Source organism: Culex pipiens, chromosome 2, assembly GCF_016801865.2.
Source record: "Culex pipiens pallens isolate TS chromosome 2, TS_CPP_V2, whole genome shotgun sequence".
NCBI lineage: Eukaryota > Metazoa > Arthropoda > Insecta > Diptera > Culicidae > Culex > Culex pipiens.
This window is the reverse complement of record NC_068938.1, coordinates 58023573-58035766: the sequence shown is the minus strand read 5'-3', so window position 1 is coordinate 58035766 and position 12194 is coordinate 58023573. Positions and strand designations below refer to the sequence as shown.

At 36.8% G+C, this 12194-nt stretch overlaps 1 protein-coding gene across 3 annotated transcripts in view; it reads left to right on the top strand.

Moving 5' to 3' along the window:
• LOC120430152 (uncharacterized) overlaps positions 1-12194 on the top strand; it is a 323078-nt gene that overhangs the window by 251057 nt on the left and 59827 nt on the right. For 2 of the 3 annotated variants that reach the window (XM_052708333.1, XM_052708332.1), the window contains exon 3: positions 10785-10999. In XM_052708333.1, the coding sequence (XP_052564293.1) occupies positions 10785-10999 (215 nt within the window). Of the gene's footprint in view, positions 1-10614; positions 10634-10784; positions 11000-12194 lie in introns of those variants that run through there. The other variant, XM_052708334.1, reaches the window with a different exon arrangement.

Here is a 12194-nt window from a genome sequence, read left to right as displayed (position 1 = left end):
GTTTTTTTTATTTACCATTTACTTAGTATTCTTTAATTTTTATTTCTTTTTCATTTTTAATTTTTTTTATTTTTTTTTCAATTTCTCAAAAGTCTACAAAAAAAAAAACTGGATCGCCAAACATGTAAGAATAAAATTATTTCAATGATTTGACTAGAATCTGAACAATACTTCTCATTGCAGAGCCGTCTTTATATCGGATAAGGAGGACAACAAAGCGCCGGATAAAGATACCATCCAAGTTGGCCGAATTTACGGAAAAAAAGTTCACCAAAACAGACGCATGGAGGTGCACGAGCTGGCAGTGACCAAGCAGCTGGACCGTTGTCATCACCACCATCACCTTTGTCATCCCGATGACCACCAGATGGCCTAGATTGGAGCGCTCAGCCGAATACAAATCAATTGGGTGTGGACGGAACGCGAAGGTTGCTCGGAAATGGATGCGCGACGAGAAACTTCAGCCGTGGAAAGCAAAAGTTTACGCGAGCTTCAAGACGGACAAGATCACGGAGGAAATCGATCGGAAGCTGTTTGCCTAGTTTGGTTCGATTAACCAGATTCGGATGCACACCCTGGTCAACAACAACGCGAGCGACGGGAAGGACTATCACAGGTGGTTGACAACGCGGTAACCCCAGCGGTACCAGCGGCGGGCCAACCGGTACGGGTTTGTGTTTGTGGTCATCAAGATCAAGCCGGCAGCACCGGGTTTGGCTGATTCCACCCAAGATCTGACCGGAATTGTCTCGTCAAACCAGTCTTCCATCATTAACGCGGGAAGTGTTGGTCCCTTCCAACTTCTTCGGAGGCAAGCCGCCAATTCCTACAGATTCCACTGTCCGAGGGGCTAAGACACTACGACGTTTGGTCGTACTAGACCAAAGCAGTTCCAATTTGAAGACGTCCGGGCTTGGGTTATGTTGGCCAGTTACGAAGCGGATTGCGAAACGACATCAACCGGCAGCTGGGCACGGCCGGGGAACCGGTCAAATATGAGGAGATTCAGGTCGAAGGAATCTACGCGGTGCCGTACGAAAACTGCTTCTACCGGGTTGTGGTGCTGGAGAAGGTCTGGACGGATTTCTTTAACTTGTTTATAGGTTATGAATGACAAACCTCTTCCTTTTGTTTCAGATCGCCTCGTCGAAGAACTTGGTTGGTCATTCCGTCAACGGAGTTGCGACCGCCGCTGTTGTTGATGAAGACTGCCCAACTTTGCCTTCGGTTTTAAGCAGCTTACGTGCGATTAGCAGTCTTCCACCATGACGTCGATTGAAAGCGCCAGCTTTCCGGAACTTTGTCTGTGACTTCAAGCAGGTTGACATCAACTACTGGCCGCAAATCCCGCAGGACAAAAGCATCGTCCGGATCGTCCAGATTACATAACATCTTGATGAACTCGCGATGCCGTACCGGGCTTAAGTCTTGAAAGTCGTCTCCGCGAACGCCGTCGAAGTCTTCGATCTGGACAACGGCTCCATCAAATCGGCCCCCTCGGACAAGTTGCGTGGTTCCACAGGGTTTACCCGCACCGCCGTTAAAAGTCCCGGACTGATCATCGAGTAGCTGCAAGACTTGAGGTCCACCAAACGTCTCCTGCAGCAACTGTTTGAGGTCAAGTCCTGTATGTTCAACGGCCGTCGCTGATCGACCTGAAAATGAACCGCTCGCTGGGTGTCCTGCTGCTGGAGAACCACGACAAGAAGCTCAACGAGGCGGCCAAAGCGGAAAAGCTCAAGAGCGAGCACAGGAGGTAGAAGCTGCTTGGCAGGCCAAGGCAGAAGCTGGACGTAAACAGCAGGAACAGGAAGTGGAAATCGAACGCAAAAAGTGCGAATAGAAAGAATCCACTTCAATATTTTGTCTGTTAACCTACAAACATAATAATTAAAATAAGGGGACTCAGGGTTGGGCCGCGTTTCATTGGACTATTAATATAACGGAAAATAAATAAAACTAGTTTTAAAGTAAGAAAATCAAGATAAATCAACCTTTCTGGTTGAATTCCATTAATTTGGATTCAACCAAAACAAAAAAGAAAAACACCTAGAAAAAAAGAAGAAGAAGAAGCGGCTGTCAAAACTAACCCGTCCATTCCGTTTCGATTCCGTTTGAATTCCGCTTGAACCGATTTGCGGCGAAAAGTCAAACGGAACCGGTTGTTGCGTTTGAAACGGAATACGGTTTAGAATCTAAAACGAACACTGTTTAGAATTCGAATCGAACTTTTTTCGCTCAAGCGGAATTCTAAACGGAATTCAAACGGAACGCGCTGAGTGGGAAGTCGAGTTTGAGCAGCTTCTCTCGAGAACAAAAGAAAGAGGAAAGTTCAGACTGTTAAGTTCTGAAGAATAATTCCGAGTTTCAATATCAGATGGCGCAGTTGCGCAAGATAAGCTTTGCTGTCAGTTTAAGCTCATTTTTCCAAAGAAGTATGGGAGCGTTCTTTTATTACGTAACGCGAAAAATCGGACTTTTAGACCCCCTCCCCCCCCTCGTAACAAAATTTCCATACAAATTTTAAAAATTTTGTATGGAGCGTAACACGGCCTCCGACCCCCCCTCCCCCCTTACTGCGTTACGTAATAAAAGAACGCTCCCTATCAGAATTCCTAAATTGGGCCAGCAAATTTAGGAATTGGGTGACTTCTCTGGCAGAAGTTGGCAAATTCCTAAATTTTAGGAATTGGATTCCTTCTTTTTTTTTTCAGTGTCGTTTTAAAGCTACAGAACAACATGCGTAGTTTTTCCCTGAGTAGATCATGTGATGGTTCTGCAATGTTGTAATTCTTACAAATATACTCGAAAGCAGTTTTCACATTTTCAGAATGGTGCTTCGTTACATCGAACATGGACACTACGGTATTATTATCCATATTTTTAAAAGAACACAACAACTAACTGATATGAATATTCGAAGAATTGTTGCTGTTAAATACTTAGCATAGGTATTTCTAATTTTATTAAACGTACCTAAGTACCAACAAAGTCATGAATATCAAATCAATTCCAAAACATACATAGCAGGTACGTCATTTCTGCCTCCGCAGGTAAATATTGTGATTTTAACCAAGCGTATGCGCGAAATCATTAATTTTCTTGCATGAATCAAAATGTTCAAAATGGCATAACTCAAAAAGTGCACATAAGTGCACTTTGAAATTTGGAGACAGGTTAGGACATGGTTCAAATTTTAAGCTGGGAAATTTTCAGATCGCACAAATGCACACAAAAAAGTACTCCATTAACAAAGTTGAAAAAACTAAATTTTGAACAAAAATCCATCTTTTTTGATTTTTATTATTTTTTTTAGCCTGTAAAAGTGTGTTTTGTAAAATTTTATTGAAAAGTTGAATCAATTACCTTTCTGAATATATATAATGATGCAGGAAAAAATACATAAACAGCTACACAGTACAACTATGAAAAATAATCATTTTTTTTTGTCAAAAAACATGTTTTTTCTTACCATTTTTGCCTTTGAAGGTCTGCAATTCAGTGAATTTTGAACCTACAACTTTCAAACTCCGGATTTTTCTTAGTTAGAATGTTTATTTTCGAAAAAAATACCAAAAAAATAATTAGAGTATGTCGGTTTTTCGATTTATGGCCGCCTGAAACCCCATAGCATGGGCGTTAGAAGGTAAAAGTGAATTATTTTAAATATTTTTCTATTGCGTTGCATGTAAACAAAGGATAAATAACTAGTATAGATCTAACAAACGAAATTGAAAAGTTATATCAAAATGGCAAGCATACTGCTTGAAGCATTACAAACTTAGAATAATTCATGAAAATTTAATTAGGCCGTTACAAATCTTTTTTAAAGTTTATGTCCCTTAACTCTGAACAAAGTCGAGGGGGAGGGTGGTTGGAGTGAAATTACAAGCCAAGGTTTCAACAATCGGATGATAAATGTTTTTGAAAATCCAATATTTCTGGATTATTTGATTACCTTTCTGACTATGAGTAAAGTCTTCTCAAAAAGTTGTAATTAAGATGATATTTTTTGATAAATAAAAATAATATCAAATTTTAGAAAAATCAATGGAAACTTTTTTTAATTGAATCCAAAACAAAACTGAGGTAATCATCATGTTAAAGGAAATCAAATCTGTTTTTTTTTTGTTGGAAAAACACACTTTCAATTTTACGAATCTGGCATATCAATTGCCAAAACGGTGACTTTTGAGGAAACTTTTTCTGCAAACTGTTTTCTACAATGTGATTGAAAAAAGTTAAAACAACTAAAATGACCAATTCAATCAAAATGACCAAGTCAACCAATTGACACAAAAGCCAAATCGACTAAATCAATCAAAACGACAAAAATGGTTAAAATGACCAAACCAGCCTAAACGGCCACAACGACTAAACAACCAAATTAACAAAATCGACCAAAATGGCTGAAAAGACTAAAACGATCACAACGACTAAAATGACCAAATCGATCAAAATTACAAAATGACTTGTAAGATCAAAAAGATCAAAATGATATATCTTAACGGAGCATTTGATTTTTTTTAATGCATCTAAAAAATCAGATTTAAGCCAGAAAAAAAATTATCCTGGTCATTGGAATCATAAGTAAACCCAAATTCATGATTTTTAAACATCTCTTTGTCCATCTTTTAAACCAAGAGAGCTATACAAAGTCGTTAATCCGATCTCACTAGGATTTGCTTCCTTATAAACTCGCAAGTGAGCAACTCTCTACGAAATCGGCCGATTTCGACAATTTTTTTTTATTTGGCTTAAATTTAGTGGGGGCCTTCCTTATGACCAAAAAAGATATTTTGTGTCATTAGTTCACCCATACAAGTCTCCATTTTGGCTACTGTCCATACAAAAATGGTATGTAAATGTTCAAACAGCTGTTACTTTTGAGCGAATTTTCTGATCAATTAGGTGTCTTGGGCAAAGTTGTAGGTATTGTTGAGGACTATTGAGATAAAAATAGGTGCACGGAAAAAATTGCAGATTTTTTAATCATTTTTTTTACAAAAACTTACTTTCCCTAAATACGTATTTTTGATTTTTGAGAATTTTTTTATATGTTTTAGGGGACAAAAATCAGCAACTTTTGAGCTATAGGTCATGTCAAGGAATAATAAAATACTTTCTCGCACCAATCTTCAATTTACTCAATCAATACCAAAACTGTTTCAATCAGGTGTGATTTTTTTTTTGAAATTGTAAATATGTATTTATTGAACTCTCTTATAACAATTACATTTCATTTACATTCTAAGTGGTATGGCTAAATGCTCTTCATCTTTGTTGTATTTTTCGTTTTATTATTAACTGTTCACATTAATTGATTTATTTCAAATTTATACCTCACTGTTTGGTGGTCCAGAAGGGAATCTGAAATCAGGTGTGTATTTTTTCAAACGATAGATTTTTGTCCATAGATTAAGATGCACTATCGATATTGGACCAGTTTTTGGTCTTTCCCAGGCAGATTCATGTCCAAAAAATCGCACTTTTTAAAACTTTTTTCAAAAATTCTCACTTAATTTAAGGTAGCATATTTTACCAGTAAAACCAATACATGCAGCTTGTAGGAAATTTATAGGCAAACATTTTTACCTCTGAGAAAATGCAATTTTGACCCTCCAGTGCCATAATATTTTTACGGAGAAAAAAATTGCCCATTTTCAAAATTTCTCAGAATTCAGAAGCAACACCTTCTTATTAAAGGACGTTGCAAGCATATGTTTTAAAGGTCAGGGTATGCTTTCTTTTACACAGAAAAAAAATCATGGTAGTATTACATCTGGGACGGGGTACATCTTTTATGTCAGAAAAGAGGTGAAATTTTACATCTGGAAATGTGTAATTTTACCACTTTTCTGGTGTAATGTCACTTTTTCAGTCTAAATTGAGGTAAAATTATATCATAAAAGAGGTAATATTCAACCTTCCAAAATTACAGCTTCCAAATTTACATTATTTTTTTCTGAGTAGTAATGTTGGCCGTTGAATATATTTTTTGCAACAGCCTCCAACACCCATACTCCCACAGGTCAAAAGTTAGGGAATTTCATGGACTATAAGCCTACGGTATTAACTTTTTGTCCAATTGCAGTTTTTCTCACAGTTTTATGATTTTTCTATAACAAACATTTAGCAACGTTGGTTTTTACCCTGTAGGCTTCCATAGGGGCAGTTTTTGGTCTCAATGTTGTCATATTCGGAATCCTTGAAAAATTTCACGTTAGTTTGAAGTATTGGCGTGGTAAATTTGATTTAAAAAATAATTAAATAAAACATGTTTGAGAAAAGAATTAGATCTTATTTACCATGTGATCAATACGTCAGACAAGTATAGACAAGCAAACGCTGAAAGTTTCATCCAAATCGGAGCACCTCGATACGACCTCTAGAACAAACCGAGCTATCTTTGCAAAAACTGCCTCTTAAAAACAATGTTTTGTTATTCATTTATTATTTCAAAATAAAATTTCAAACTGTAATTATGATGCTTCAGTTAAGTACAGTTAACTATAGTTTTGATGAATTATAAATTCTTACGGCTTCAGCATTTTTTATGCTTTTAACATGAAAATAACTAAATATATATTTATACTTATAATTGAAAAAAAAAAAATGTTTTGGTTGATTACAACAAGCATTTATTGTATATTTAAGAGAAACGTTTGCTTATATACACAGTTTTCTTCAGTTTTGAAGGTTAAATTTACAGGGGTCCACTTTTGGAAAAGTTTGGATTTTTGTTGACCCCCCTATTTTCTGCTTGAAAAAGAGCAGTTCTTTGCTTTATTTTTGTAAAGTTCCTGAAACTTACATTATTTCGACTTGCTGAAGTTAATTCAATCATAAAATATAAATCTCGGATTAGTTATCAAAAAGACGTAAGAGCCATTGGTAAACTAAACCCTTTTTGCACCGGTAATCGACGTGCTTACGAAAAATCATTTTCAAAAATACTTGAGATTGTTCATCTACACGTCCTTCAAGTGCCCTAAACTTAAAACAAATGAAACTTTGTTTAAATTCGGAGAAAAGGGAAAATTAGTATCGGAGGTCACGGTGGCTCTTACGGCTTTTTGAAAACTCATCCGAGAAATGCAGTTTTGCTGTGAAAACGCTAGTTTCCATGTCTGATTTCAGATGTCGAGCTCAAAACACTTATTTTGGTGAAAAGGACAATTCAATGTCAGTCAACATCATTTTAAATGATGCTGAACATGCGAAATAAAAAAATGGAGACTACAACCACGGGGATGCTACGGCTGTCTTCTTTATACAATGTCACTGAAGCCTAAAAAGTACCAACGTTTTGGTGTCTAGTGTCAAAATTATGGGGAGTAACATGACGAAAAGGGCGCAAAATCGAAAGGACGGAATTTTTTTTTCTTTATTTTTGTTTCGTTAGTTACAATGAAATTAAATGTTTACCATTATCCGGGGCAAATCGGGACACATGGGGTGAATTGGGAAGTAATTTTAGCAATTTTTTTGCTCAATATTTGAATATTTCAGTTTCTGGTTTCGATTAGAATAGACACAAAACAACAAAATTAGTTTCGATAGATTTGAACAATTGGGATGCTTCACCCTTAATTTTGTAGCATTTTTAAGCCTTGTTTAAGAATTTTGAGACTGAATTGAAATTTGCCTTAGCAGCAAATATATTTTTTTTTTTAAGTTCAAAAGTTGTGTCCAGATTTGTTCCACTTTCCATTGAGCTAGAGTGCTCATATTTAGCCCAGATGTTAGATATATAAGTTCAAACAACCCCTGAATTTCAGGCAGATTGGTGAGCTCCACAACGTCCCTAACAATGGGCTATGCCCTGTTCGTGGACTCGCTCTTAAGGTTTTTCAACAACATGGTTGAGCTCACTTATTGGTTTATCCACCTCAAATTGTAGATTTAAATTAACATTATGATGATCTGTAAGTTAATTGGCCAAATAAGAATTTGCGGAGTACATTTCAGAGGTTTTGAAAAAGACACCTGCTGGGAAGCTTTGCCTGAGACCTGATGCTAAACATATATTGTTGTTGGCGGCATTTTTGGTTTATTTTAATGAAAAGAATCATTCTGAGCAGCCACAGGATTTTTTTTCAAAAAAAAAAAAATAAATAAGATTTATTTTATTTTGATTTGTGATCCTCTGAAATGTTATTCCCGAAACAGCACCACCAAACATTTGGTGGCGGCTTCAGCAAGCTACGTCAGTATCACGGGCCTGACTACAACACGCTTGAAATTGTAATTTTATTGAATTTTTCACCAAAAACCCTTCAGAGGGTCCACTGTAGGAAAGGAATCCACTAATAGATAACGTACCCTATTAGCGTGTTTAAATTTTTGCAATTTAAATTGCTTGCAAGTTCGGTCATAGGCGAACAGCATCTCATTCCAGCGTGCCCCTAATGTTGGCAGGTCAGGACTTTGACATTCAATTAAAGCTAATTAAAAGCTTTTTCAACTGAAATCGAGTGATGAATAGCTCAATAAGAAGTGAGCAAGCAAGTTTCTATTACAAGTTTTGCAAAATTGGTTGTTTAAATAGGGGAAATCTACCCTTTCCAATCAAACACCTATCTTCGTCATATGGAGAGTTTGATGCTCGATTAAAGCTCCAAAAATACTATTTGGGCTATAAACTTACCAACAACAGCACCGCCTCGAGTAAGCACGCAAATGTATGCCACTTACTGGCCAAAAAGATCACATTTAATGCACTTTTGATCATAATTTGTATTTTGCGAGACCACTTCTCATCATTTTGTTGGCACACACAGTGACACACACGAGAATCCCTCAAACGCTTAATGAATATCGCCAAAATTAACTTTTCACTTTCGCTTACTTTTTCACGGCGCTTAAGATATGAAATTGCTTCCAACTACCGGCAACATGTTCTTTTGATCATTAGTAAGGCACTCACTTGAAGAATAATCCCGAAAAATGTAATAAATTAGCAAGCGCCATCAAAAAAACAAACGCGCCAAGTCGTTTGACGTTTCAATTTTCACTTTGCATTCCAATCGAAGGCTGAAGAAAACCGAGCGAGAGACGAAGGCAAAAAAGAACAAAGGCTGGCCGTTAATGAAAGTGAAAATACACAGAAATGTTCACAAAAACTTGCTCTACTCGTTGGTGTACTTGGTTTTAGTAAAATTCAAGGGAGACTCTATATTATCCAGCATCATTCAAACACGACCGCTTATTAGGATTAAAATGGGTAGATTTCCCCTAATGAAAATTAGCAAATTGGATGGAGTTAGGAGCGAGTGCTTAACCTGCCAAACATACGAGAATTCTCCCTAATTTTCGCGGGTTTCGTTCCACTTTGATTGATGTTTTACTCACAGAACTTTTTATGTTTTATAGTTTTTTCGCGTTCTGATTATCTTGAGTAAGAAAAAAATGATATAAAGGTTTTCTAGAAACCCTGCACTCCAGAGTAAAAAAAAAGTGCACACAAAATGAGTTCTGCTCTACCCGTGCTGCATTCTGCGGAGAAGCACGAGCTTAAGTTGACAAAGGCCGGGAGGGAAGCAAAAACCCGGAAATGTAAGATTAATTGCATCGAGGGACCACACCGCAGAATGAACTCGACACCGAAAAAGCTCGCTCCTCGCCACGAGTGGCAGTGTTGCCACAGCTCAGCCAGAGCGCGTGATATCCCTCCGGGAGTGGGGCTGTTGAAGCACGAAAAATAAGAGCAGTTGCAGCAGATGAAATTATCCTCGACCGGTTTGACTGGTGGCCGTTGCCGACGAGTGAAGCGAATTAAGGAAGATAAATTGATTATAAAGTTGATGTATTTTTGCTGCTGCTGCAAGTGGGTTGCAAAATAAAAGCACTTTTTTCGTGTTATTTTCGTCCTGACCTGAGTGCTGAGCAGTTACAAGGATTTTCCCTTGGGTGGGAGGGAAAAATAAAAAGGGGTTGGAACAATGCTCTCTCGTGATGTTTTTGTGCTTTCCACCGTGGAATGTACAGCTTTACGTCAAGTGGCTTAATTAGTGCAAGCTCAGCGTGAAACTGAAGCTCGCTGACTTAAGTGCGAGCTTTCCGACTGCGAAGAAGTGCACTGGCTGAGATTTGTGGGAGGAATTGTGCTTTTTGCCTGACGTTTGAGAGCGCGGTTTTGATAAACACATCTGCTGCAAAACAGAGGAGAGGAAAGTCGAGCGATAAATTACATTCATTAGGTGGATAATGCTTGAAGATGATGGGATTTCTTGCAAACTGGTGCAGTGAGAGAGTTGTTATTTGATGCGATTTTTAACAAGTTTAGTTTATCATTGGTTCTAGAACCGAACTCTGATATTTCATTGGATCAGTTGTTTTGCAACAAATCTTTCAACATTGATTTTTTTTCCCAAAATCCAAAATTATATTTAAGTCCTCAGATCATGCAATCTTACTCAGCATTTCAATTATAATAGTTTTAGAACCTTCATCAATCTCAGTAAGAAGCATCTCGGTGAACGTCTATTTCAGTCAGTAATGTCATGGAATCGAATACAAGCACATTTCTGTGACATTTCCTCCGCCTTCTGGCGATATGTTTCATTCTCCGCCAACGACGCTATGTTTACCTTGTCGACAGCAGTCTCTCCTAACTGTAACGAAGTCTCGTGTGTGTCTGTTGGCAAACATCATCACAAACTCGACAAGGCCATGTACACCTGTTATACCATCTCCGGCGTCCCCGAAGCCATTTCTTCCTCGTCAAGTCGTCGCGTTGATTGAAACCCACCCTTAACCAAACGATTCTTCTTCACTCACAGAGACATCCCTCGGACTGCAGAACGTCCGCGTGACGGTGCCGACGGCGATCCGGAGGGGGGACACGGCGCACCTGTACTGCAACTACGAGATGGAGGACAAGGAGAGCCTGTACTCGATCAAGTGGTACAAGGGCCGGCGGGAGTTCTACCGGTACGTGCCCCGCGAGACGCCCTCGATGAAGGTCTTCAGCGGCGTCAGCGGCATCGAGGTGGAGGTGAGTTTACTTTTACCAATTGTATGATTCAAAGTTTTTTTTTGTTGAGCGCCTTCAAGCTCTAAAGGTTTGCCATGAAAAACTTATTCAGCAACTTTGCTGAAATAAAAGTAAGTGTTTATTGAAGCAATAACTTTATTTTTAAAACAAAAAAATTAAAATAATTCGCAAATCCTCGTCAAACCACCAGCATCCAGATGAAAAGTGTTCCGATTTAACTCAAAATTGGCATTGCAGTTTCTTGAACAAAATAATTAGACTCGTGTTTTTTTTGTTTTGAGAATTAGCCATCAAGAAGGAAGGGGGAGCGGGTGGAGGCAGGGCAAAAGAAGAAGTCTATTCAACTGGCTACATGTAGAGTTGCATTGTTCTACTTTTGGACTATTTGAATTTTTTTTGTGAAGCTTCTATGTACACCATCGTAAAAAAATCCTTAATAAACTTGTTGATTTTATAAATTTTATAAATTTCATTAATTTTATAAATTTTATATTTTTTTCAACTTTACTCAATTTTATTATTTTATCAATTATATCAATTAGGTACCATCCATAAACCACGTGGACACTTTAGGGGGGGGGGGGGGTTATGGCGATTGGCCACGATCCATACAAAAAAGATTTTTTTTGTATGGACAATTGTCCACGAAGGGGGGGGGGGGGGGTAATAGATTCCCAAAAAAGTGTCCACGTGGTTTATGGATGGTCCCTTATACCAATTTTATAAATTTTATCAATTTTATCAATTTTATCAATTTTATCAATTTTATCAATTTTATCAATTTTATCAATTTTATCAATTTCATCAATTTTATCAATTTTATCAATTTTATAAATTTTATCAATTTTATCAATTTTATCAATTTTATCAATTTTATCAATTTTATCAATTTTATCAATTTTATCAATTTTATCAATTTTATCAATTTTATCAATTTTATCAATTTTATCAATTTTATCAATTTTATCAATTTTATCAATTTTATCAATTTTATCAATTTTATCAATTTTATCAATTTTATCAATTTTATCAATTTTATCAATTTTATCAATTTTATCAATTTTATCAATTTTATCAATTTATCAATTTTATCAATTTTATCAATTTTATCAATTTTATCAATTTTATCAATTTTATCAATTTTAGCAATTTTATCAATTTTATCAATTTTATCAATTTTATCAATTTTATCAAT